The sequence below is a fragment of the Podarcis cretensis genome (genome assembly GCF_951804945.1).
Source record: "Podarcis cretensis genome assembly, chromosome: 12".
Taxonomy (NCBI): Eukaryota; Metazoa; Chordata; class Lepidosauria; order Squamata; family Lacertidae; genus Podarcis; species Podarcis cretensis.
In genome coordinates, this window is record NC_137181.1 from 24,986,509 (window position 1) to 25,012,910 (window position 26,402).

Here is a 26,402-nt window from a genome sequence, read left to right on the forward strand (position 1 = left end):
ATTCAAATTAATTCTGCTGGGAGTAAGGGTACTTATTATATTATGTTTATGAAATTGCTCCCTATAGTTGAGACAATATTGATTATGTAGCAAAATATTATTAGAACTGATCACTTCTTTAAGTGTGCTTTATTATGTTCTACCTGTCAGGTACGCTTGTTCATGTAAACTGGTGATGCTCAGTAAATCTGCATTCTGTTGCCGGCAACTTTTTCTTGCTTGGTACCATGTTAGAGCTGAGCGGGAATTGATCTGGTAGAGATTCCCTGTCCAATGGTTTTTGGTCCAGAAGAATTCATCATCTGTAAGCATTGTTAACACTAGTGTCAAATTATAAAATCACAAATGGCAAAGCTAAATCTGCAAGTGAGATAAACCTGATTAATCAAGATACCACTTTTCCAGAGGATACCCAAATCATATAGAGCAGCACCCTGGGCCTCCCTCCATAATAATGTGGCTTCCGAAGCCCCATTTCCAATATTCAAGCATTAGCTGGGGATATCTTCAGGCACAGCAACTTAACCACATCAATTTCTATTTACGCTTCCTAGAACCCTGTGTGCAAAGAGGACTTCAGGTTTCAGGTTAGTTTACATGAGTTGGCTTTATCCCTGTAGACATTCACACCTAATGCATGGATGTATATACAACTCTACCCCACCCACTGCATGAGTCACCACTGGCCAGATCCCAAAACAGGAAGGACCAGACACACTCATCTTTAACAGACCATCACACACAGAGACCATTGTTCTACATAGAAACAAAGGCACATATTTCATTTTAGTAGCTCTACTCAAATTGTACCTTCTGGTTCCCTCTCTGCTTTGGTCTTCTTACTTAAGAGAAAGGATCTGCAGCTGCATGGTTCATGCAACATCAAAACTTTTTCAGCTGTTCCCCTCTTAACAGCTGAGGGTTGGAAGAAGACCAAGGGACAAATGGAATCTGGCTGCCCCACTTCTGCTCTAGACCTTGGTTTTGTCTTGAACTGAACTACATCATCATCTCAATCCCTTTCAAGTTAAGAAGTGCAGACCTAATCCTGTATGGAGCTCTGGCATTCTTTATATTTATTTTACTCTCACTCTTAGGGGAAAGTTCTCCCCACCCTCATCTTCTGCTTATGTTGCACAATCAGTAAAACAGAGGCAATAATGACTATTTCCCTTTTTCTGTGTAGGAGAAACATTCCTCTAAGCAGCTCACACATGATGGCAAAGTAAGGGCCTGGCTTATTCTTATATGTTGTACTCCCCGTGATTTATTTTTTTAAATTAAAACTGTATATTATAAATAAACAAACTTGGTTTTACCTTTTACTGGACAATGTCCACTTAAAGAGTCTTTAGTCACCCCTGTCCAACTGGCTTCCATCTTTTAAAAATTAAAGCTAAGAGTCTAGGGCCCCAGCTGACTCCCCAAAATCTGACCCCTTCTCTGTTGGCAGCTGTGCAGTAATCCCATGAAAACAATACAAAGAAGGTCAATGTGCAGGTAAACTACAAGCCCTGCCTTATGCCTATTCAATGTGTCAAATGTCAAGCTGTAAGTGCATCCTGAAAATTGCAGGTATGCAACTGAAAAAAATGCAAAAGCCTATTTGCAAGGGACAGAAGTCTGCCAAGACATTTCTCCCTCTGCTTTGATCTTCTTGCAGCAGGGGAAAGACCTGCAATTGCACACTTTGGAGAATATCAAAATCCTTTTCCATCTAAGCTGCTCCCCACTGAACAGCTGATTGGCTCAAAGGAGATGAGAGGGCCAGAGGAAAACTGGCTGTACCCTGCATACAGCAGTTTGCCAACTCTACTGTGGACCTTGCTTTTGGCTTGACATCTGTTCCTTTCAATTGAAGAAGTGTGAGCCTGATCCTGTAAGGGGACCCTGACATTACTGACAATTCATTTTGTTCTGATTCACAGGAGAAAGATCCCTCTCCCCATTTTCTTCTTAAGTAGCACAACCTGTAGAACAGATATAATAACGACTAGTTCGCTTTTCTCTTTGTTAAGACGAACATTCCTCTAAGCAACAAATGTACAATGCCAAAGGCTCAAACAAACCCTTTTTGTTTACCTTTCGCTGGACAATATCCGGTTAAAGAGTCTCTATCCACATCTGCAGTTGTTCCGCACCAAAGTCGCCCATGTTCATCATTGTCTCTTATGCACTGAGCATACAATTCATTCCGATACTTGAATGGAAACATACAGGGGGCTCCAAAAGAATTGCCTTCTAAGGTATAGAGAGCTAAAAGAAAATTGAATAGATGCAATGATGAAATAATTTTGATCTGTTATGAGATAAGAACAGAAGTTGGTAAGCAGAAGAGATGAAGACAAAGTCCTCAACACAGAATGCCAGATATACTCAGATGCATATGTTGACTTTCTGTGTAGACAGGCTTCCCCATTGACATTAACTAGGTTTTGAACATTCATTCTGTTGCATGAATGCACATGTACAACTTCCCTTTTAATTGAAGTGGATCATCAGTCCCTGGTGTCCCTAGGAAAGGTTGGGAAAGACTTCTGAATGAAACCCTGGAGAGCTGCTGACAATATGATGTGGATGAGCCAAAGTTTTGACATGGTACAAAGTATCTTGCTGTCTTCCTAAGTCTTTTTGAAGTAGGCTGCATTCTATGCATACTTAAACTCTGGTGCCCATCATGAAATTTCTACACAGGAGTAGAGTTGCGAAATAAACAGAAAGCTACCAACCACCCAGTGTTGGTAAATCTGCCCCCTTGTTGCAATGCAAACGAAGTGAAAGCATTTCCTGCTCAGGCAAATGGAACTAGTGGAACCAATGAAACAAATGGAACTAATAGAAATTGAATTGATACTGTTGGGCTATATTTCTATCCTTGCATGTCCCCCCCCCCCACCCAGGTAATTCTTACAGTTTCAAAACATCATTTAAACATCTATTGGAAAGGGTGCATTTGTCTACTGTGGAAGGAGAGATTCAGCAATTTTTTATTTTAAAAAATCCTCATAAGATTTCTCCATGATTTTAGTATGAATTTCTCCTAATGCACACATTTTTTATATGCAGTTTTGACTAATGCACATTTTTTTGCAATTTCCCCTACATAATGCATTTTGTATGTTATTTTCACATATATATTCTTTTTTTAATGCACGCTTTCCTATTAGATGCCTTTTTGTGAATACTCGGAGAACAATATCGAAAAACTTTAGAAAATTTTGAAGGGTAGCTGTGTTTCAGTTTTCGTATTGCTTTTCAAAAGTGCAGATGTGGTGGATTCAGCTTTAAATGCAAACTGAATAGAATTCCACACACACACCATCACTACCCTTGAACCTCCAGGTCTACAGCCCAGGGACCCCAGTCCTGGTAGCAGCAGCTGCGTAGCGTGGGTTGTCAGCACCCGGGGCAAGGCAAGTAATTTGCGCCCCCTAACCCGGGGCAAGGCAAGTAATTTGTGCCCCTAACCCCTAACCTGCCTCCGCTGCCAGCTTCTTCTTGCTGCTGCCTGGGCTGGTCGGGTGTGGTTCTCTCCCGCGCTCAGCGCTGCGCTGGGCGGCCACTGCACTGTCCCTCCCCCAGATAGTCCCTCCCTCGCTCTCTCTCCGCTCCGCACCGCACCGCATGCCTGGCACCCTCCCCCTCCACAGTTGCCGGCGACCCGGCAGCTCGGATCGGATTCGCACAGCCAGCACTGCAGTGAGAGAGAGTGAGTGAGCCAGGTAGGGGCAGAGAGCTGCGAGTGTGAGCGCCCCCCCAAATGTTGCGCCCGGTGCAGCTGGCCCCCCTGCACCCCCCACACTACGCCACTGGGTAGCAGCATTTTGTGTGTCAAGTGTTGGGCCCTCCAAGACCAAAAAATAAAGCCACCCACTTCTAATACGACATGAAAGCTTTCTCATTACAGTACTTGAATTTGGCTGGATGCAGATTATCACTACAGTGGTACCTCGGGTTACATACGCTTCAGGTTACCTACGCTTCAGGTTACAGATTCCGCTAACCCAGAAATAGTACCTTGGGTTAAGAACTTTGCTTCAGGATGAGAACAGAAATCGTGCTCTGGCAGCGCGGTGGCCGCAGGAGGCCCCATTAGCTAAAGTGGTGCTTCAGGTTAAGAACAGTTTCAGGTTAAGAAAGGACCTCCGGAACGAATTAAGTACTTAACCCGAGGTACCACTGTACTTTGTTAAAGGAAAGAGTAAGATGCTAGTGTGTGTGTGTGTGTGTGTGTGTGTGTGTGTGTGTGTATGTTAGATAGATATAGAAAGAAATGGTCAGAGAGATAAAGAGGCTGGGCTGAGACATTTATGTCATAACCATGACAGAAACAAACAGGGCTAAACAGCTGCTCTCCCTTTGCTCTGGTCCTGATGAAAACTGGACTCCCATGACTGCTACAAGATGGGTTTTCTTTGGATATGTTTTGAAGTTATGTGGTTAGCACCATGTCTATGTCAGCCTTGACCATCTGGTCATCTAGAGAAAGAGGACAGATTCTCTGAATTTTACCTTCATAGGCCTTAGAGCACAGGCTGTCTTTTGTTCCATAGATCTTCCAGGTACTCTTGCTGGTGGCTATTTTAGAAAGTATAAGACGACTTTTTTGGCCACTTTCGGGATTTAAAAACAAATCCCCCTGTTCCAGTGCAAGGAGGCTCTCATTTCTGCATTCCCATTTCTGAAGTTCACTCGTCTCATTGCAGGGGGAGAGGGTGAGTGCAACCAGGTTTGACTTGGAAGGCACTGCCAGGCACAACTTCACTGCCACGTTCAAAATCTGGTCGTCGGAAACCCACTTGAAGTGTTGCCCCTCATTATCCTCATCGCAGTTGTCCACGATGATGGAAGCAGATTTCTGAGATTGTATACAGAGCTTGAGGTTTTCATTATATATCAGAAAGCTGTCACTGTCTGTAAAATCAAGAGAGGAAGAATAGGAAACTAGGGAGGAAGTTCCACATACTTTCCAATATCCCAACCACTGGTAAAATGGTAATACCAGGATTCAGAATAAGAGGCAGTAATATTGAAAGAGAAAAGGGAGAAATGCCTTTCATGTTAATACTGTACTTTATTTTCATGATGCAGTACATTGCCTTATTATTCAGTGGTCAATAAACTATTCCATTTATAAGTCACTAATTTTGATTCTTTGTGGCAGATATAGTTTGCAGCTTATTTTATTCTAAATACTATGCTATCATTGTTGGCAAGGGACGCGGGTGGCGCTGTGGGTTAAACCATAAGCCTAGGACTTGCCGATCAGAAGGTCGGCGGTTCAAATCCCTGTGACGCGGTGAGCTCCCGTTGCTCGGTCCCTGCTCCTGCCCACCTAGCAGTTTGAAAGCACGTCAAAGTGCAAGTAGATAAATAGGTACCGCTCTGGCGGGAAGGTAAACGGCGTTTCCGTGCGCGGCTCTGGTTCGCCAGAAGCGGCTTAGTCATGCTGGCCACATGACCCGGAAGCTGTACGCCGGCTCCCTCGGCCAATAAAGCGAGATGAGTGCCACAACCCCAGAGTCGGTCACGACTGGACCTAATGGTCAGGGGTTCCCTTTACCTTTAACTATTGTTGTTGGTATCTATTTTTAAGCAACATCTCATTTTCATGGTGAGGTTTTGTTTTTGTTTTTTTTTTAAATCTTTATAAATAAAACTTCTAAAAACCCTCAACCATGCCAGCAGAAATATTTTTATGTTATATTTCTTTAATGTGTTTGAAGGACAAAGTAGGCATGTGTGAGATCTGAAATTGGTTCCCTTAACATCTTTCTATTTTGTTAAAACCACAGTGCTGGGGCCAACCTGGTGTGCAGATAGGGAAGAGTGAGTTGATCCTTTCCCTCTCTGATGCCAATTCCATCTGAAACCCCAACAATTTAACTGTGCAGGGAAAAACATATGACCCTTGTATTGTGCCATATATTTTCATTTAGGTAAAGGTAAAGGGACCCCTGACCATTAGGTCCACTCGTGGCCGACTCTGGGGTTGCGGCGCTCATCTCACTTTATTGGCCGAGGGAGCCGGCGTACAGCTTCCGGGTCATGTGGCCAGCATGACTAAGCTGCTTCTGGCGAACCAGAGCAGCGCACGGAAACGCCGTTTACCTTCCCGCCGGAGCAGTACCTATTTATCTACTTGCACTTTGACGTGCTTTCGAACTGCTAGGTTGGCAGGAGCTGGGACCGAGCAACGGGAGCTCATCCCATCACAGGAATTTGAACCGCCAACCTTCTGATCAGCAAGTCCTAGGCTCTGTGGTTTAACCCACAGCACCACCCGAGTGCCTTATATTTTCATTTACCCACTGGCTAAAAGCCGCTTTGGTGGAGTATTTGGGCTGTGACCAATGTTTTGGGTCATCTGCTTTTAATAAAAGAAAACATATGGTGAACAACTGATATATTATTGCTTTAGTTAATTAAAAGAATTTCTGTACCACCTTTTTGCTTGAAACTAATTTAGAGGTGAATTACAAATAAAGACAACAGCAACCCTAAAAGCAATATAATACAAAAACATAAAGCATGACTAATCCTTGATTCATTAAAACTGGTATCAACAGTAAGGAGTATGAATTGAGCAATTGGTTATCTAACATATCTAGTAATTAAAACTGCATAGGTTAATAGACCATCATCTACATGATTAAAGAACTCCAGCCACTTCAAAAAATGATTCTTCTATTGAAGTATAGCTAACAATGTGGTGATTTCCCTTCATGAGAAAGAGGCTCCAAAGGGCTGTAACCAGTATTGTCCTTCACACTGAAGGAAAGCTCATTGATCCAGCAGAGCCCTCCATTAGCCGAATGGGGAGGACCCCAACCCTCTTGGGGGATCTTTGGCACATGGGGGTGGGAGGGAGATGCAAGGGGAGTGAGAAATGGCAAATGTTGCCCCTTTCCCTATTTCACTGATGGAAGGTTCCACTAGATCAAATAGCTTTGTGTCAGTGCAAAGGATACCGGTGATATATAAACCAGATGCTTTTTTATGATGTAAATGCAGGTGTTGGATTATATTGCTTGTGTAATATTGTTAGATCAAAAAATATTTATCTTATATTTACAATTTATTTCCGTATCGTGCAAAAATAAGTAACAGGGAAAAGAAGGGGAAAAAGTAAATTATTTATTTCAACAATAGAACACAAATAAATAAATTGTATTCAAAACTATGTTAGCCATTAATTTATTGTAATGACTTCCACACCTTTCTTATGGTTATAAGCAATAAAAATGTTAAACCAATTAACCTTGAATCTAACATTTCATGGATTTAACTTCCTAGCTGTACAACATTAACTTTCAGAAGATGATTTAAATTTCACCAGATAGAATTGTGTAAAAGATGCAGCTCCACTTATTGCTAAGTTCACAATGGTGATGGAAGTGAAGAAGAACTTACCTGATACCTGAAAAGCTGGCTGGATGAGGAGCAAGAGATTTAGGAGCCAAAGGGAAGACATTGGCCACAACCAAACCTATCACACCACTCCCATGGAAATAAGACAAATCAGAGTTTGCTGCTTTTCAAGTACTTCATAAATGAGTCAGGCAGAATGAAATTTTCACTTCTGTGTTTGACATGAAATTCATTGTAGTAGTACAAACAGATTGCAGTGTGTGTGTGCTGACACAGACACACACACTCACATATTTTTGCTAACCCATCAGCTTCCACAGAAAAGATCTATTTTTGCATATCGTCTTTGGGATATTTAGATTCGTTTCTCATCACTTAGGCTGGTACTTAGGCTCTCTCTTACACACACACACACACACACACACACACACACACACACACACTTTTTTGCTAACCAGCTTCCATGGAAAAGATCTATTTCTGCAGAAAACCCATGAGTTATTTAGTTATTTTGGCTGGTACAACTCCACAAGGTAACAAAACAAGGTAACAGTACATAGTGCTAAGGAAGGATGTACATAGGAGATCCTCATTGATAACTATGCTGATTTTAAGCCATGGCCAAGCTCTGAGAGAGCCGCTAACTGGAGGTCTGTGTGATGGCCTGGGAATCCGATTCAGAGGCTGAACCGGAGGAATCCCAGCCTGCACAGGAGTCCCCGCCTCCAGGGCCTGCTGAACTGGGGCAGGGCCTTGATTCTGAAGCGCCTGCACCTGTGCCGGATCCTCAGGAGCAGGAACCAGGTGAATCCACTCTGGCTCCAGAGGTGGTTGAGGACTCAGTGCCTACAGGTGAGTCTCCCCCTGGGCCCAGTAACCCTCCAGCCTCTCCTGAACTGCAGAAGCTCAGGGCAGAGAGGCGAAGGGAACTGGTTTCTCCCAGGAGGAGTGCTCGCCTTAAGGCCAGGAGAGGCAGGTCTCCTGGGGGCCGGGACCGCCCCTGGCCTCAGAGAAGATAAAGGCCAGTCAGCCCAGTCCCAGGTTGTGGGAGCAACGTCGTTGATGAGCTGTTTCGGCCAGCATCCAGTCCTGTTTTCCCCAGAGTTCCTGTCCTTGCCCGGCTTTCCTCTGTGGACTCTGCTTCGCCCAAGGAGGACTGTCTGCCGACCCTCAACTCAGGTCCTGGACCTCGCCCCATGGTAACCTCCCCCCCTGGACCAGCACAGTCTGATTCTGGCCTCATGAAATGAAGATCAAAAGGACCAGAGGCAGATCAAAAAGCTATCAATCGTCACTAGCCATAATGGCTATGCTCTGCCTCCATAGTTGGAGGCAATAACACTACGTTAAGTATAATTGCTTAATTGACACTGAAATGGAGAATGTCTGTGTGTATTGCTGAAAAGGTTTAACATGGGGAAATTCCACTGGAGTATTCTAAGGGCTCTCTGAGCTCCTAAATGAGTTGGATCCTTGATTGAGAGGGAGCAACTGTGTGGCTACAGTGAAGACCTTACAGTGATTGTAGACAATGCTCATGTGTTTTCTGGAGTCCTTTCAATTTAGTGTCAGTGATGTAAATCAGCTTATACAGTGGTACCTCTGGTTACGTACTTAATTCGTTCTGGAGGTCCGTTGTTAACCTGAAACTGTTCTTAACCTGAAGCATCGCTTTAGCTAATGGGGCCTCCCGCTGCTGCCGTGCAATTTCTGTTCTCATCCAGAAGCAAAGTTCTTAACCTGAGGTACTATTTCGGGGTTAGCGGAGTCTGTAACCTGAAGTGTATGTAACCTGAAGTGTATGTAACCCAAGGTACCACTGTATATGGAAAATCCTTGCATTTGCAATTTAGATAAAAACACTGTTAATGGTTCATATTAAATAATTATATTGTTCCAGTGCTCACTTCCTCCTGTAGAGGAAACACTGTGGAAGGAGACTGTCAGGGAGTGGATGAAGAGGAATGGTGGGAGTACCCCGCTTTTCTGAACCTTTCCAAGGGCAGGAGGACAGTATTGATTTAGAACAGTGGTTTGCAGAAGGGCATTGGCCAGAGTGGAAAAGCTGGGAAATATTGGAAGAGGAAACACCAGGAGAGAGAGACAGCTGGCAGATTCAGTGTCCTTGGAATGCATTACTGACTCCACCTTTGCCTAAGACTAGATGGGCTCTGAGAGTGATAGAACAGAAAGCGCAACGGCAACAAGATCAGATTACCTGACATAGGAATGACGTAGATTAATGGGGACAGAGGGAAAACCTTTACTGGGAACAACACATTTTTTTAATATGCTGTGACTTCCTTTGTGTCTTGCTGTGATTATTAAAGATCTTATATGGTAAGAACACTCCTTTCTTTTGATCTGCTTAATTACTGCCACCGGGGGAGGGATCTGATTCCAAGAAGCCTGCCAGAGAAGTAATCTAGTCTTGATCCATAACAGGAGTGGGGAACATTTTTCAGACTGAGAGCCATATTCTGTTCTAGGAGACTTTCAAAGGACCACATACCAGTGGGTAGAGCAGCAAATGTTAATTTCACACTTCAATGATACATTCTAGACAGGCAAAATACTCAAGGGGGAGGGGGTACAAAACAGGGCCAGTGGCTGGGAAGTGTGTGTGGCTGGGGGAAAGATCCAAGGGTCACTTAGGGGTTCTGGAGGACCACAGTCCCTAGGCCTGAGGTTCCCCATCCCTATAGTCTTGGTTGTCAGATGTAAGCCAAGCAAGTTGAAGTGGTGGCTGGGAATAACGTCTCTTGTCATGGACTTCCATCATAAGCAGACAGCCAACATCAGCCCTTTGAGGCCCAGAAGTTTCCTCATGATTGGGAAGGGGAGAGAAATACCACCCTCTTTTGTCTTTAGGTTTTTTGTGGGGTTTTTTTGCTCTGTTGCTATGGACAAGGGTTGTGTGCTAGGCCTGGGGGTAACCTGAGTAAAGCAGTCCTGGTCCGGTCCTGAATCCAAGGGTTCCGTGAGGAGTCAGTCCGACAGGGCCAAGGCAGGACACGAGGCAGGAAACCAGGCTAGGCCAGGCACAGGATGACAGTCAGGTTCTGGCAAACAGCAACCTTGCTCCCGCAACCTGGGGCAGGGTCCAGCAGCCTTTTATCTCTGTCAGGGTAACGACCGGTCCTGATCCCCCAGTGACTCACCACCCTGTCTTGCCCGAAGGTGAGCACTCCTCCTGCGAGTACTCAGGTCTCTCCTTCTCTCAGACCTCTCAGTCTCTGCAGCTCGGGAGATGGCAGGTTACTAGACCCAGAGGCTGCCTCAGCCTCTCCTGACCCAACTGGTAGTGGAGCAGCTGTAAGTGATTGCCCAGCTGGAGGCAACGAGGTAATCCCCGCATCTAGAGCCAGGGCAGGCTCAGGCCCCTGACTCAGCCCAGCTGGTGCTTGTTGCAGGGGAACCTGTGCAGACTGAGGCTCTTCAGAATCAGGACCCCAGACTAGGTTCAGCTGCCACCTGAGGCAAAGGATCCGGTGCGGACTGAGACTCCTCTGGCTCCAAGCCCAAGCCCGAGTCCCAGGCCATCACAGGTTGGATGGTTCTTGGGATTCAGAACTTATAGGGTTAAGATGTTCTGTGACGCCTCACATTCTGACGTCAGGTTTCGAAGGTGGGAGGAGTTTTTCTCTGTTCCTTTGTCTTTGAGGGAGAAGGAAGCAGTAGCTATGGCTGCGAGAAGTCCTGGAGTGTATGTCTGAGAAATGTCGCAATAAAGAACTGATAAATGGACACACAAGTGCCTTATGTGTTTGTCTGGATCTAAGCAGCAGCAGCAACAGCTTTTTCCGCTGTGTTTTTACTCTGCAAGGCGTGACGGAACGGAGCAGATGACGCAGCTTGAGGAAGCGTACCGGACCGCTGTAAAGGGCTAATTGGGATCGTAAAGTAATTAGCCACGTCACGCCTATTAATTATCTCAATAGTTGTTAAGTAGCTCAAAAGTCACAGAGTGAGAATCTGTTGGCACAGTGTGTAAGAGAGACAATGTATGTGAGACCCCATTTTATTCCTGTGGTCATTAACTCATGATATTGTTATGATTTAACCATATTATTCCCAGACACACACACACCAGGGTTTACAAAATGCTTTGTAGTAGCAGTAGTAGCAGCAGTAGTAGTAGTTTTGCTATAAGAAGTCAGGAATGTAGAAGCAATGGTAAAGAATGGAATGGTGAGAGAAAGGTTTATTCTGTGCTTCACAACCGAAGTAATCCAAATAGCTCAGTGTTTCCCAACCTTGGGCCTCCAGCTGTTTTTGAACTACAATTCCCATCATCCCTGACCACTGGTCTTGCTAGCTAGGGATGATGGGAGTTGTAGTCCAAAAACAGCTGGAGGCCCAAGGTTGGGAAACACTGAAATAGCTATCTGAATGGAGGAGCCTGGGAAACCATTAAGTTCAGTGTCTAAAACTACCAAGCTCTTGCCCCACTGCCTCTCTGTATTCCACATACAGAGGCCAACTGGAATGGCAGTCGAATCTTCCTTCAACACTGGCAATGAAACAGCAACTTGCACTGTGCCTGACACAACAGGCTAGTTTAGTGAGGCCAGGACAGGCCATGTAGCACACACACCTCTGTGTTCCAGTAAGGGACAATGGTCATGGGGCTTCAGATGCAGAGGCAGAAGTTTGATGCCATTGCCCCCTGAACAACTGTCACCTTAGTTTAATGGTGGAGCTGGCTCTGATCCCAATGTCTGCTTCACATTACAGGAAATACAGACATTGGAGGGTGGTGAACAACTGTGCAGGCAAATTCCCCTTCCTAGGAAAAGAGCCCTGCTTGGTTAGACCAAAGGCCTATTTAGTCCTATTTGTATAGTGGCCAACTAGATCCTGTGAGAAGCCTACAAGGAGGATGCAATTGCAGTGGTCCTCAGCAGCTCTTAATCAGACACATACACTTTCTGATACTACAGGTAATATCATCATCATGGCTTCTCATTGACCACCTTCTCCTCCACCCATAGCACCCTCTGTAGCATCTGATTCAGCACACTTTGTGTTCTCTTGGCTTCATGAAGCAGTATGGGTTTTTTGTTTTTGTTTTTCGTCTTCACCAGCAACAATCAATGTGCATTTCTAGAGAAGGAAATAACACCAGGAAGCAAATAAAGAGCAACATGTTCAAAGGAGATTGGGGGACATGGGGCAGCTGTTCTGTTTGGTAAGCACTGCCTAGTTCCTTCCTCAATCACATCTGGAAAATGTGGATCAACCGCAAAGTATAATGAGTTCAAAAGAATTGAGAAGTGAAAGTCATCTGCAATGTTATGAAGTTTCCTGAATATTTTGAAAAAGTGGTCAAATGATTTTTTCCATTCAAATTGCTGAGTTGGTGCCTGGTTAGCCCATTACCAGATAATACAGAAGAATTTATAAAAGAAAAGGAAATGTTTGTATGCAGCCCCAAACCATGAAGAAATGTGGCTCTCTGGGAAAGATGGTTCGTCACCCATGAGATGCAGGACTGTTCTGTAAAATTGTTGTGCATACTGATGTTTCACATAGTTAGTAGTTATGTATCCATTAATTTTGTAGATGTTTGTAGTTTCCAGACAAGACTTAAAGAAAGACCCACAAAGAGTCCACTGCAGTAATCCAGTCTTGAAGACTCGCAGACCCTCCAAGTGTCCCTATTTTCCACTGACATCCCTGATTTAGAGAAGCTGTCCTGGTTTCTGATTTGATCCCAGAATGTCCTGCTTTTCCTTAGGATGTCCCTATTTTCATTGGAGACATGTTGGAGGGTATCGAGTTATCGGATCCCTGAGCTGTCTGAAGGCAATCCTGTATAGGGAAGGGTCCCCCCCCCAATGTTTAATGTTTTGTTATGTTTTTATATATGTTGGAAGTAGCTCAGAGTGGCTTTGGCAACCCAGTAAGATGTGTGGGGTATAAACAGTAAAATTATCATTATGGAACGAGATGTCCCTATTTCCATTGGAGAAATGTTGGAGGGTATGAACTAGTAAGGCAAAGTTATCCCAGCACAGGAACAGTTGCAGCTGTTGTAGTAGCTGAGGGTCATAAAAGGAGCGCATAGCAATGGATGCCCTAAGAATCTATTGAGAAGTTACTGTTCTTCTCAAACATTTTTGTATTACCAGCAACATCCTGCTGCTTAGAAAAATTGTGCTATTTGGTGCTATTAAATCTACATTCTTTGACACAAATATACATCTTGAGATATGTAGTTTAATGTTTTTAAATAATCCAATGTACTTGAAAGGAGTGTAAGCAACAGAAAATAATGCAGCCAGTTCCATCAGGTAATCAGCAATATAACTTATAATGAGGTCTAACAAGAGGATCATAATCAGAAAGCGATTGGTGAACACTGAACCCTCCCTCCTGTTAACTTCTTTTCCATGTGGCTAGGCAGATTGTGATAAACACCAGCAGTAGCAATACCTGGAAAAGTGTACTACTAGATTTGGCAACTACCACACAATCAGATCAACCAGGAATCAGATTTGTATTTTCAGAGCAGCATGGAACCCTGATAACATAGAAGCAGTTTTCACCCCATTGCTGTGATTGTGAATCAAGCCTGGACCTGTGCAGATAACTGGGGTGAATGGAGTCTACCTTTTTATTATTTATTATTTAGCAAGAATTACTTCCCTGTCGGTGTCTGATGCCAACAATGGAAGCTTACAACCAGAAAGAACCTTTAGGTTGCAATCACCTACACATTTGAGGCCCATGAAAATCACTGAGACTTACTTCTCAGGAGACGTTCATAGGGCTGTCCTTGAAGATGTCTTGGAGAATTCAGTTGGTCCAAATGTAGCAGCCAGATTGCTGGCTGGAGTTCCATTTGTATCGCATATAACCCGTTTAAAACAGCTGCCCTGGCAGCCAGTTCATTTCTGGGCCCAATTCAAAGTGCTCATGCCCCACATATCTCAATGACCACCTCCTTCCATACAGACCACTTTGCTGCTGAAATCGGCAGAGAACAGCTCTTGGTAATTCCCCCACCCTCAGAGGCGAAGGTAGCCAGGAGAAGGCGCTCTCTGGCAGCTGCTAAACTGTGGAACTCCTTCCCCACAGAGGTGCACATGGCACCTTCATTATATTGCTTCTGGAGGATGCTGAAGACACACCACTTTCCCCTGGCTTTTGACCTTTGAGGTATTTTTGAGGGCCCACCTCATTTTAATAATTGTTAGTTGTTTTCAGTTGTTTTCAATATTGTGTTTAAGTGCTGTAACCCTCCCTGGTACCTCTGCTAGCTCTGCTCCCACTCTTGCCTTCATATTAAAAAATACACAGACTTTGTGGTGGGCAGGGGGAGTAACTGTGAATCAAGTTTCCCCCACCGATAAGAAGAGGCCTGCTTGATCAACCAAAGGCCCATTTAGCATTCTATTCTCAGGGTGGCCCTCCAGTGCTTGTGATGGGGACCTCACAAGCAAGACATGAGTCCAACAGTCTTCTTTCACTCGTGGTGAGTGATCGGAGGAATTCTGCCTCCAGTAATGGAAGTAACATAGCCATCACGACTAGATGCCACTGAAAACTTCCTTCTCCTTTAAAAGCCTCTCCACCCCGCCCAGTAGCATCTAATTCATTGCACTTTGTGTCCTCCTGGCCTCATTATGCTGAGAGCAGCAGCCAATGTGAGTTTCTGGGTTGAGGGAGCAAAGAAAGCTTTCTCTATCACACTGAAGGAAGCAAAGAAAAGTGTAGAGCTTTAAGCTCTCATCAGAAAGGCATCCAAACAAGTAAAATGGCTGAGGCACAATCCAGATGGAAACAAACTGCATATACAAGGAATTGTTTTGCATGCAGTTGCTCTTTCTGAATCAGCACCTTGGCTGCACATATGGAGTCCTTTGTGAATCCTGACAAGCCCACTCACCCCTTTTGGTGCGGCAGCATTGCAGGATGGCAGAGGTTCCACAAGGGTCCTGATGATGGAACCATGGCTTCAGTGCCCTTCCTATCAGAAGCCGGATCCTAGCCTGCACCCTGCTTTGGTGAATGGGGATGCAGGCTGAGGCGTGGGCTGTGTCAGGGGGTGGAGCTGACAGAGCGGGAAGGCTTCCATTGGGTCCACCCCTTGGCCATTTAAGCAGCCTGCACCTGTTTGTCCCTTCGTTGGGTTTCCCCACCCACCTTGGTTTAGGCTGATAGTCAAGGATTTTGCTGTGGCTACGGTGGTCGCTGTTCTTTACGGGGCCCGGTAGGAATTTGTCCACTGGGCAAAGTGCCTCTGACCCGATGGTTTTGCCTGCCTCATAGCAACTGTCACAACTGGACTTGAGCATTGGGGAAATCTGTGGTCTTGGATGGAGGGGAAGTTGTAGTCTCTGCCTGCCTCTCCAAAAGCTGGGGGAGCCTGTTAAAGAGATCTAGGGGGAATGGTCATGTCCACATGCCCAGGGAGGGCCAGGGCCGAAGGCACTCCCCCAAACAGCGGTCCCTGTGGGGGTCACCCTATTTGATGCAAGTCTTAGGAACCCCCGTCTGGATTGACCTGTGCATCACTTCCAGCGGGCAGGCCGGAAGGGTTTTGAATGCCCCATGCCCATGCCAAACCTCTTTCATCTGTATTCAATAAAGGTGTGGCCTGTTTTCATCCAAACCAGTCTTGTTGGTCTCTTATTTATCTGAGTTGGGGATTGGGGAGCATGATGCCTGGACCTGCAACTGGCTCTTCAGAAGAAGAGTGGAGGTCCTCCCGGGGAAGGAAGTAGGTTCACCATCCTTGGCTCTTTTCTCCCCTACCCGATGAGTGGGTTCTTAGCTTTCTTAAAGGGCTTTATGTGGGAATGGTTCACTGTTTTGTGGCAAAACTGAAGGATACCAACAACATGATCCTTAGCTTGGAAAAAAAAAACTTCCAGTAGAAAATACTCTGCATAGAATATATTTTTATTGAATAAACATTACACATTCAGAGCATTCTACATCCTGACTCCATTTGTAGAAAGTGCCCCTGCATATTGGGACAATTCCCAACAATGGTTACTTCTTTGAAATAAATGAATTATCAGTATAATCCTAAACCTGCTCATTCAGAAGTAAGTCCTATTGAGTTCAGTGGCACTTACTCCTATGTAAATGTGCATAGCATTTGAGCCTGAATGTATTAATCCCCCTCTTGCTTCTCCACAATAAATTCTGAGTACTGATTCTGAGAAACTATTGTGCTGTCCTGATGCAAAAGGGTCTCGATACCCGCTAGTAAAGTTTGTGGCTGTCTGTGTCTTCTTTTGTAGAAAATATAGACTGCAACACCCACAGCAATAATGATGAGGAGAGCCGGGAGAACCACCATCATCAGTCTGCCTTGTGGTAATTCTGGAACATCATCTTGCTCTACTGGGGGGGAAATATATATTTATATGTAAGACGCACAGAGAGAGCATCAAATACTTTCCCCAGCAGAACAACCATACAGACCCATACAGAAGGTTGAGCTGTTGATTCTGCCTGCCATGTCACTACTAAAGACATAGGGTTGCCATATTCAAACGGTGAAAATCCGGACAGAAAAGTTGTTTTGCAAAATCTCAAAAAAGCCATTTTCAAACTATTTTTATGGGAAATCAGCAAAAACGGCACTACCAACATGAGCTGCCATTCACCCACATTTCCCCAGACATTTTCCCAATTTCCACCCAGACACTGCTGCTGACTGCAGTATTCCGTGTATGTCTGGGAAATTCTGGACATATAGGAACCCTAAATGAACACTTTCAGAAAGACAGCAACCCTCCAAAGGGTATTACTGGTAAGCAGTCTCTTACCAGTAATAGAAATGTTTAATGAATGCAGCAAAGAAACAAGTGACCATTCTCAGAGTGCAGGTGTTCCCAATTAAGGTTCCTCCTACTTCCCTCTAGGCACTTCCATCCTCTCGTCTCCTGGCCACCTGACCTCTCAATCATTGAGCCTTTTGCACAGCCAGCTTTTCTAATCTCCTAGCCTTGGGACTGAGAGGCTGCACATCTTCCAGTGCAAGAGAGTCTGCTAGCTCACTCTCTTCCTTGTCTTCTTGCTTTCACCTCCCAGTTCTGCCCAACTATTGCCTTCCGAACTGTGCCCCTCAGTGAACCATTGTTCCAAATCATCACTACTCCACTGCTCCTGTGGAGTTTCAGGATCCTGGCCATGAGCAGGGGGAGGGGTAGGCTCCCACCATTCTTCATTAGGTTGTACTCCTCAGCCTGGTCTTTGATATGAAGCATGCATGGCTCTGGCAATGAAATTAGTGGGTGCCCGGCCCCTTCATGGGGAACTTTGTGGGTGCTTGGGCATCCAGGGCCCCAGGAAATTGGCACCTATGGTGAGTGCAATGTAAATTTAATTTAATTACTAGCTTTGGACTTTAACTTGTTGTTGTTGTTGTTGTTGTTTAGTCGTTTAGTTGTGTCCAACTCTTCGTGACCCCATGGACCAGAGCACGCCAGGCACTCCTGTCTTCCACACCTCCCGCAGTTTGGTCAGACGCATGTTGGTAGCTTCAAGAACACTGTCCAACCATTTCATCCTCTGTTGTCCCCTTCTCTTTGTGCCCTCAATCTTTCCCAACATCAGGGTCTCTTCCAAGGAGTCTTCTCTTCTCATGAGGTGGCCAAAGTATTGGAGCCTTAGCTTCAGAATCTGACCTTCCAGTGAGCACTCAGGGCTGATTTCCTTCAGAATGGATAGGTTTGATCTTCTTGCAGTCCATGGGACTCTCAAGAGTCTCCTCCAGCACCATAATTCAAAACCATCAATTCTTCAGCAATCAGCCTTCTTTATGGTCCAGCTCTCACTTCCATACATCACTACTGGGAAAACCATAGCTTTAACTATACAGACCTTTGTCAGCAAGGTGATATCTCTACTTTTTAAGATGCTGTCTAGATTTGTCATTGCTTCTCTCCCAAGAAGCAGGCGTTTTTAAATTTCTTGACTGCTGCAACCATCTGCAGTGATCATGGAGCCCAAGAAAGTAAACTCTCTCACTGCCTCCATTTCTTCCCCTTCTATTTGCCAGGAGGTGATGGGATCAGTGGCCATGATCTTCGTTTTTTTGATGTTGAGCTTCAGACCATATTTTGCGCTCTCCTCTTTCACCCTCAATAAAAGGTTCTTTAATTCCTCCTCACTTTCTGCCATCAAGGTTGGGTCATCAGCATATCTGAGGCTGTTGATATTTCTTCCGGCAATTCTTTTTTCTTTGTGGTCTGGGCTTTCTTCTCATTTCTTGTCACATGCGTTATAATAGTGGGACCCAAAAAGGACTGTGCTGGTCTGTGGTGGGATAAGTGCTCCTCCTGTGCTTTTTAGATTTATTTTGCAGCATCTACCTGACAACATTCGCATCAAAGTACCTATATCTCCCCTCCACCCCAATTTAATCTAGATATACTCTTTCTGTGAAAAATCTGATCAGATAAAAACAAACAAAACCTGCAGCCTATGTCCTATTTGTGATATGTGATAGTAAGCTCCCAGATGGAAGTGAATCAGAGTACAAGCTTGCCTTTGGAGTCTGTGACAACTTACAGTTACTAGTCTGAAGGGGTTTGGTGCAGCAATTCCTCAACATAGCCTATGTGAGTAAGCAGCTAGGAGGAGTGACACTTCTGTTTCTGTGTGGCAGCTGCCGTTTCCCTCCCAGAATGCCCTAGAACAATGCTACATCTGGATAATTAATTTTTTGGGGGTGGGATGGGAGTAAATGGTTGCCAGCAGTCATTTTAAGGATGTCCATTACCTGTCAAAGGTAATCCTCTCAAAAGACCCTCAGACAATTGTCTCTTTAATTTTGAATTGGAAGGTTTTTTTGGGGGGATGTTTAGTCCAGTGCTCCAGATAACATACATGCCTATACTTATAACTTGGTTATTTTCATAAAACAGTCTTACCTGTACTATTTGTAGGTTCTCCACTTGCCTCTTCAAAAACTGTAAAATAAAGGATATGCTTAAGGGGCAATAAAATATACCATAGCAAATTACACAATGAAGCTAATGTAACAAGGGATTTCTATGCTCCCTTATATAATCAGCCATGGTCAAGAGTCTGGCTTCATCTCTTTGAGCTAGTTGAGGTTTCTGAGCACTTTTCAAAGGCAGACCCACTTAGTGCACATGAAAATAATCCAAGCAGGATTTAACTAAGGTGTGTGGCCAAATGAGATATCTCAAGGAATGTGAGCAGCTCATGCACTAGCTTTAACTGCGGAGATGCACTCCTGGCCACCAGAGAGACCTAGGCATCTGTGCTCAGAAGCATGTCAAAACTGTGAACCTATGTCTTCAGGGAGCATGTTACCCGTTCCGGCACAGGCTGAATCCTTATCCCCTGTTCTGCCTTCCAACTGACCAAGAGCTCCTCTATCTTGCCGGATTGAGTTTCAGTTCATTCGCCCTCAACCAGTCCATTGCAGATGACAGGCATGGTTTAGAACCGAGACAGCTTCCTTGGATTTAGGTGGAAAGGAGAAATAGAGCTAGGTAGGTGTCATCAGCATATGGGTGACACTGAACCCTGAAACCCCAGACAACCGCCCCCAGAAGTTTCATATAAATATTAAGTAGCATGCGGGGCAGAACAGAACCCTGAGGGACACACAGGACAACAGCCAATACTGTGCCTCCAAGTCCCATCCCAGCAAGGCAGCACAAAAGGATACCATGGTTGGTGGTATCAAAAGCTGCTGAAAGGTTCAGCAGAACCAACAGGGCCACACTCTTCCTGTCCAACTCCTGGTATAAGTCATATGCCAAGGCCACAAAAGCCATCTCAGTCCCTTGCACTCAGGCTTGAAACTGGAAACCTACCCCATCTGGGCAGCAGAACCATAGATGTGAATTCATGGATAAATTTAAGAAGAGGACAGATAAAGATATACTTCTAGTACTATGAATCTAGCCAGAGAACAGTTAGACAGGAGTGTATTATTGATTCTATACAAGTCTCCAGTCCTATTTTTCTAGAAAAAGAGATGCCGGAACTCACCATGAACGCCTCCCTTGTTCTCTTATAATGGCAATGGCGCCCGCCTGACAGGAGCTGGAAATGAGTTCCAGTGAATTCTGGCTGAAAAAAGACCTGCAAGTCTTCTCAGCGTTCAGATACTGCTTTGTATCATAGGTATCACTAAATCAACTATAATAAACATTGAAGTCTTACCTTTGTTTGTTTTACAAATAAATCCACGTGAATGTTTGCAGTTTCCCATGATCCACTCTCCACTATCACCATACATGAAAATGCAATAGTTGTGATAGTCCGGGGCATCAGAAGCAGATCCTATAAATTCATATTCTGGATCATATATGGGGTATTCACCTTTCCAGTTAATAAAATCCAGTGCAGTGTTATCTTCCCATACCCATTCTCCTAATAACAAAAGTACATGATTGTTATAATGACTATAAAGGGAAGAGCAACACGTTGCAATGCATTCTATATTGGAAATTCATTATAAAAGTATTCTTGCTGTTCTTCTTCTGAAGTTTTTTCAGTCTGGAACATATGCATGCAACCTCAATTATTGTATAATACATTGCTGATATAAGCTTATGTCCTACATATTTCTGCTTGTGAAAAATGGTGAGGATATCTCTGATTTCTGCCATTACTGCCCCCCTTGTCCCCGAACCATATATTTTCGAATGGCTGCTGGCTCTCAGAAACAGCATTTAGATAAAGATATGTGGGTGTCCTGGGAAAGAGGGGGCACTCCAGATCAAAGCCATAATTAACATTGTCAGTTGCTAAACCTCTTGTTCTCCTTTCTCTAAACTAGGAATTACATGTTTTTCATACTTGAAAACTGTTTTGCTAAATCAGTAGCAAATCGCAACAACTCTGTTTTGGTGGCAAATGACTAGCTCTTCTATCTTCATATAATGAACTGAATTAACAATCAAGTAGTAGAATGAGAAGAGGAAACTATCTCTCCCCCCTAATTTTATTAATAAGTCTGACAATATGGAAGTTTCAGGCAGTCAAATGCAATGCATGTTTACTCAGGCAGAAGTCATAAATGGCTTGGGATCAGGCAACCTGAAGCCTACCTTAACCTATTTTAAAAGTGTGCAGATTTTCCAAAGATGCCCTTCTAATCTGTCCCACCTACACCAGGTGCCTATTTTAGAGGAAGTTGATAATGGACCTTCTCAACAGCTGCTCCAAGGATTTGGAATTCCCCTGCCAAGGGACGACATGCTTTGGATTTAAAGACAGTTTTGGCCTACTGAGATGATGTGGTTGGAAGTACTCTCTGTTTTCTTCAGTAATTTAATTTTTTTTAAAAAAGTTTCAACATGCAGCCTATTTAAATGTTCTTCTTAAAGTTGATTCTCCAATGGTTTGATATTGCTTCTTTATCATGACTTTTTATTGTGGATTTAATTATTGCTAGACACCTCTCTTCCATGGCTTGCACTAGGATGTGGGGAAAGGGTACAATTCCCTTGGAGGGGCAGAAGGCAAAATGATAATGGACATGCCAGGAGATATTACTCTGAACATGAGTGAGGTTTTCCCCCTGAATGCTTGCCAAGAGCACTCATAAATGCAAACGGGGGTGAATTTGCTAGCTCTGTTTGCTAACACTGATGGCATTCCCAGCTGAGCTCTTTCATTTCATAAAGAAATAAATGTGTGCCATATTTTAACATACTTATATACATGGATAAATATTACAAATCTGTTATCTTAAAAATAAATATTAAATGTAAACCAATCACCATATATATTTTGGAATAATCCTATCCAAAATTCTCGTTGACGGAATTGCTGAGTGTGTTTCACCAAAAATTCCAGCTCAGCTAAATCTTCTATTGAAGTCAAGGTGCTACCTAGAAAACATCAAATGGGTAAAGTCAACTCATTAAAATTTGTCTTCCCATTAAAAATAAACATGAAGCAGCCCATTAGGGTAAGACTGGTACTGGCAACAATATGAAGTTATAGAGATGTAAGAGAAAGTGTCTGCCCAGTGGAGGCTGATCCTTTCAGAGCAGGTAGGGCATTGCCCCACCAAACTCAATGTGCCCTCGACCATCCCCACTTTTTTACTTATAGCTGAGGGGCTGCACTTCCTGTCTGTCTCAGAGTTGCCTTTGTATAAGTCAGCAGGGAGGAGGATGGGGACAAACTGGAGCTGGTTGGGCTTTGCCTATCATTGGCTTAACTCTGCCAACTTGTGTTGGCTTCACTTACTCTTGGCTTCCCTGCCTTCTGCCCTCCGAGTCCAAATGGGCACCAGCCTCTACTGAATATCAATGTCTTTCAAATCTCTATGATTGCTGTTCAATTGGTTAATGTTTTAGTGGAGAAGAACTTTTGTAACTTCGTCCGTTTATTAAATGCATAATGAAAAAGAAAGTCCTTCAGTCAAATTTCAACAGAAAATAATTTGCAAGGTAGATGCTTCACAAAAAATGGAGCTTTAATACTTAAAAAACACACACCATAATTCGCCCTGTTCTTCAAGTTACAGTACACTAAAAATATTTCTACAGCTTTCTAGTATCAACCCAAGAGAAAGCTAACACTCTATCAAGATATTTTATATTGATGAGTTGGGGAAAAGATCATCAAAAGACAGAAGCAAAAGTACATGATGTCATGTCTGCTATGCCAGCCTCTAAAGCAGAAGCAATTTAATTAATTCATTTTTTTTAATCAAATAGAAATTGTTGCAATGTGATCCATCAGTCTGAAGCAGGATACAAGGAGAAATAATAGTATAAGTATTCTGGACTGGTGGACTGGTGGATATGGTGGGAAGGAAATGAAAACTGAATGGTGACTTGCTGGCAGACCAAGATGGCAGCAACAGTGGGTGGGTGACAGAGCACCTTTCTAGGGCAATGAAGACATGAGTTAGTGAAACTCATTTTCAAGGCACTGGCAACTCTACCCACTTCATCTCCCCTATGTTTGCCTTCATTCGCCAAATCTTGCATTAGGCACCTACATCACCACCAGGAAAAAGGCCCTGCCATTTGCACATACCATTGTAATTCCCCCAACAGTGGAGAAATACTCAGTCTGGGCTCATACGTATTTAGGGGAAATTAAAATAGCAGGCCACAGAAACCAAGTTTTCTGACCACACCATGCCTGCTTGGAGAGAATGCAAGTGAAGGGGAGAAAGACTGGATGGTGAGTCCATCAGAGGAGAGGGCTCAGGACAGCAGCCTAATGGTGTTGATTCCTGGTGTCCGGCCTGTATACTGGTCTCTCTCAATATTCTTTGAACGCTAAAACTTTCTGTTGTTGGATTCAGAAAATAAGAAATAAGTTTCTGGGCAAAGGGTTATTTCTTCCATTCCTCCTGGTTTGTCCAACCTTATGAATCTTACTGATTAAAACAACACAGTTTTCATTCAGAGAACCTCACTGCCTCAAAGATAACACACATTTGTTGTTGGCAGGAATTTCAGCCTCTGTCTCTGGTCAAAGTTCAGAATCCTGTATCCACTATAAGCCCCACTGAACTCAAAGGGACTGTTCTATCTATAGTATTGGATACTAACCACCACTACCACTGATCTGATTCGAAATGGCACCCACCTAGCTGAGTACATCTTATGAATGCTTGTGCCCATGCAATTGACGTAGGGTAGAATTGATAGCAATGAGTCCGAGAAGGAACCCAAGCTTTTGGGTATCTTTTTGATGAAGGGCATTCTTCTAGGCGCTGTGGTGCTTCCGCTGGGATGTCACCTGTTATGGAAAAAACATATTTTTCTTTTTTTTCAAAAAAAATATAGTTACCTGAAAAATCTATAAATACTAGGGATGTGAAAAACATTTGGACAAATCATGCATCAGAAGATGAAGCAGAGTACCTTAGAGGAATTTTGGGCTTGTACAAGGTGAAATGGAATCTGTTTGCACTATTTGCACAAAGCAGGGACCATGGAAGTGTTTGATGGCAATCCAGATATTTGTGCAGCAGCTGCAGGTTTGCAGCTTGTGAAGGTAAAACAGGAAGACACCCGAAGAGTTTGATGAAGTACTTACACCGAGGGGAGGGGCAGGTCAGGAAGCAAGAAAATGGTCCCAGCAGATGTGTCTTTGAGGCTTTGAAGCCCTTGGCCCACCAGCCCCTTGTGAAATCCCTTGAGACTTCTCAGCCTCCAACTGGATCTTGAAATTGCCCTGTGAGAAGCAGAAAGCTGATGCTCACCCCGTCCTGGAGCTGCCATGCCACTGGACAAATGTGCTCCACTCACAAGGGCATGTAGAGCAACGATTGAAACAAACTGCTTCAGACAAGTGCTTGCTGAATGTGAAAATGAGTGTACCAGAACACCAGCATCACATGACGGGGGAAGGTACAGCAGACATCGCAGTGGGGAGGGGGCAAGGAAGGAGAGCTTTGTTTTGATTGACAGGTCAAACTTGCATCAGAGGTGGAAAGAAAATCCTTTCATTCTTTCTCACCACAAAATGAATTTTCAAGGTGCCTAGCTCAAAGACCCCTGGACAGATGACAGGGTGTGCTTTTTAACCCACATATGCTTCTCTCATGTTTGCATTTTTCAGACCAATTTGTCTACAAAGAATTATGGGATAATGTTATGCACCCCAAAACTGTAACATCTGCTCTTGTGGATAAAGCAGTGCATTGAACCTCCTGAGACATGGAAGGATTAATAGCTTTAGAAAGTCAGCATCGAATGAAAATAAAAATTAGAAAGTTGGGAATGTTTTCTTAAAAACAACAACACTCCTATGTCTCTTCAGTAAAACCAGTGGGACCTAAATGGAGTTATCTGATACTGGATTCTTTATTGTAAACTCCACTCTATTTTCACTGATCTATTTGTTATCGTTTGATAGTTTGAATAGTATCATATTCTTCATTTATTTACTATGAAAGAGGCAGAAGTACCAAGAACACTTTTCTCATCTCTGTGCTCAAATGGGAACCTTATTGAAATTAGAGTTAGATGACTCATATTAAAACAGATATTTTTCTTTGATTACCATGATGTCGCTCACAGACCGTGAATAATGTTTCGTTGCAAGTTCCTGTTTTCCAGTGACCATCAAGGTCTAGGTAGACACAGGCTATCTTCTGCTTTGGCTCTTCAGGAGCCCAATTAGTATATGTCAGTCTCTGGTTGTTGATCCACTTGTATTGCTCACCAGTCTAAAATACAAATGCACAGTGGAACAACACTTGAAAAAAACCTTTCGGGTTCATTTCCCATAAGATGCACTTCATGTGATTTACTTTGGTTTCTTCTTCATTCTAATGTCCACACACATTCACTCCCTTAATAATCTTTCAGGAAAGTCATTCTGGTATTGTTATATTTATTACCTCTGAAGTCATATGGAAAGGTAGTATGCTGGTTGCAAGCCCTTGTGTGTGCATTTGCTGCAGAAAGAAGCAGCATGAAGAAGAGAGAATGTAAATGCAGCTGCACAGCAGAAAACATCTTGAATTGCTTATCTTCTTGCCTGACAACTGAACTTTATATACGACTGTGGCGATCACACAGGGCCCCCGGACGTTTCACGGTCTATTGACCCTGTGCCACCACTGCGGTTGCTTTCTTCGCTGCCACCACCCCACTGCTCACGGGGACACACGGAGTCCAGACAGTTGTTAACATAAACAAATAATCAAGTTTATTTTTAAGTGCAGGAACAAGCGTATGGTTGCTGTTTATTTTTCTCTTGTCAGTTTCTTAAATCTTAGTTCCTACAACTTCAAACTGAATTATTCCCAACTATCTATCTAACTCCCTAACAATTCCTCTCACTCTCTCACAATACAACTCAACCAACCCACTGCGTATTCCACCCTCTTCCTTCTCCAACACCCAAGCCTCAACTCCCAACTGACAAACCTCAACTCCCAACTCCCAAACCTCAACTGACAACTCCCAGACCTCAACTGTCTTTTCAAAACCTCCCCTCTACCTTTTACTCCCCCCTTGCATTCTCACTGGCCAATCACATCACACCAATTTTAACCCTTTCCTTGACACATCCTAGGGGGCAAACGCCACAACGACTTA

General features: G+C 43.8%; 3 protein-coding genes across 4 annotated transcripts in view; 1 reads left to right on the forward strand and 2 right to left on the reverse strand.

Annotated features, from left to right (window-relative positions):
- Positions 1-7,581, reverse strand: part of LOC307199719 (macrophage mannose receptor 1-like) — a 60,450-nt gene extending 52,869 nt beyond the window's left edge. The window contains exons 1-4 of the mRNA XM_079947697.1: positions 7,414-7,581; positions 4,513-4,914; positions 2,083-2,256; positions 144-302 (exon numbers count right to left, since the gene is read on the reverse strand). Of these exons, the coding sequence (XP_079803823.1) occupies positions 144-302; positions 2,083-2,256; positions 4,513-4,914; positions 7,414-7,474 (796 nt within the window). The 5' untranslated portion in view covers positions 7,475-7,581. The remainder of the gene's footprint in view (positions 1-143; positions 303-2,082; positions 2,257-4,512; positions 4,915-7,413) is intronic.
- The window catches only part of ST8SIA6 (ST8 alpha-N-acetyl-neuraminide alpha-2,8-sialyltransferase 6), a 473,234-nt gene that overhangs the window by 204,317 nt on the left and 242,515 nt on the right, over positions 1-26,402 (forward strand). Inside the window, exon 1 of one of the 2 annotated variants that reach the window (XM_079948365.1) lies at positions 8,111-8,223. The exons of the other annotated variant lie outside the window; for it this stretch is intronic. The gene's annotated coding sequence lies outside the window, so the exon portion shown is untranslated. Of the gene's footprint in view, positions 1-8,110; positions 8,224-26,402 lie in introns of those variants that run through there. 2 annotated transcript variants of the gene reach the window in all.
- The window catches only part of LOC307199720 (macrophage mannose receptor 1-like), a 43,343-nt gene continuing 33,201 nt past the window's right edge, over positions 16,261-26,402 (reverse strand). The window contains exons 25-30 of the mRNA XM_079947698.1: positions 25,360-25,525; positions 23,938-24,090; positions 22,104-22,214; positions 20,539-20,748; positions 19,269-19,307; positions 16,261-16,728 (exon numbers count right to left, since the gene is read on the reverse strand). Coding sequence (XP_079803824.1) covers positions 16,499-16,728; positions 19,269-19,307; positions 20,539-20,748; positions 22,104-22,214; positions 23,938-24,090; positions 25,360-25,525 — 909 coding nt within the window. The 3' untranslated portion in view covers positions 16,261-16,498. The remainder of the gene's footprint in view (positions 16,729-19,268; positions 19,308-20,538; positions 20,749-22,103; positions 22,215-23,937; positions 24,091-25,359; positions 25,526-26,402) is intronic.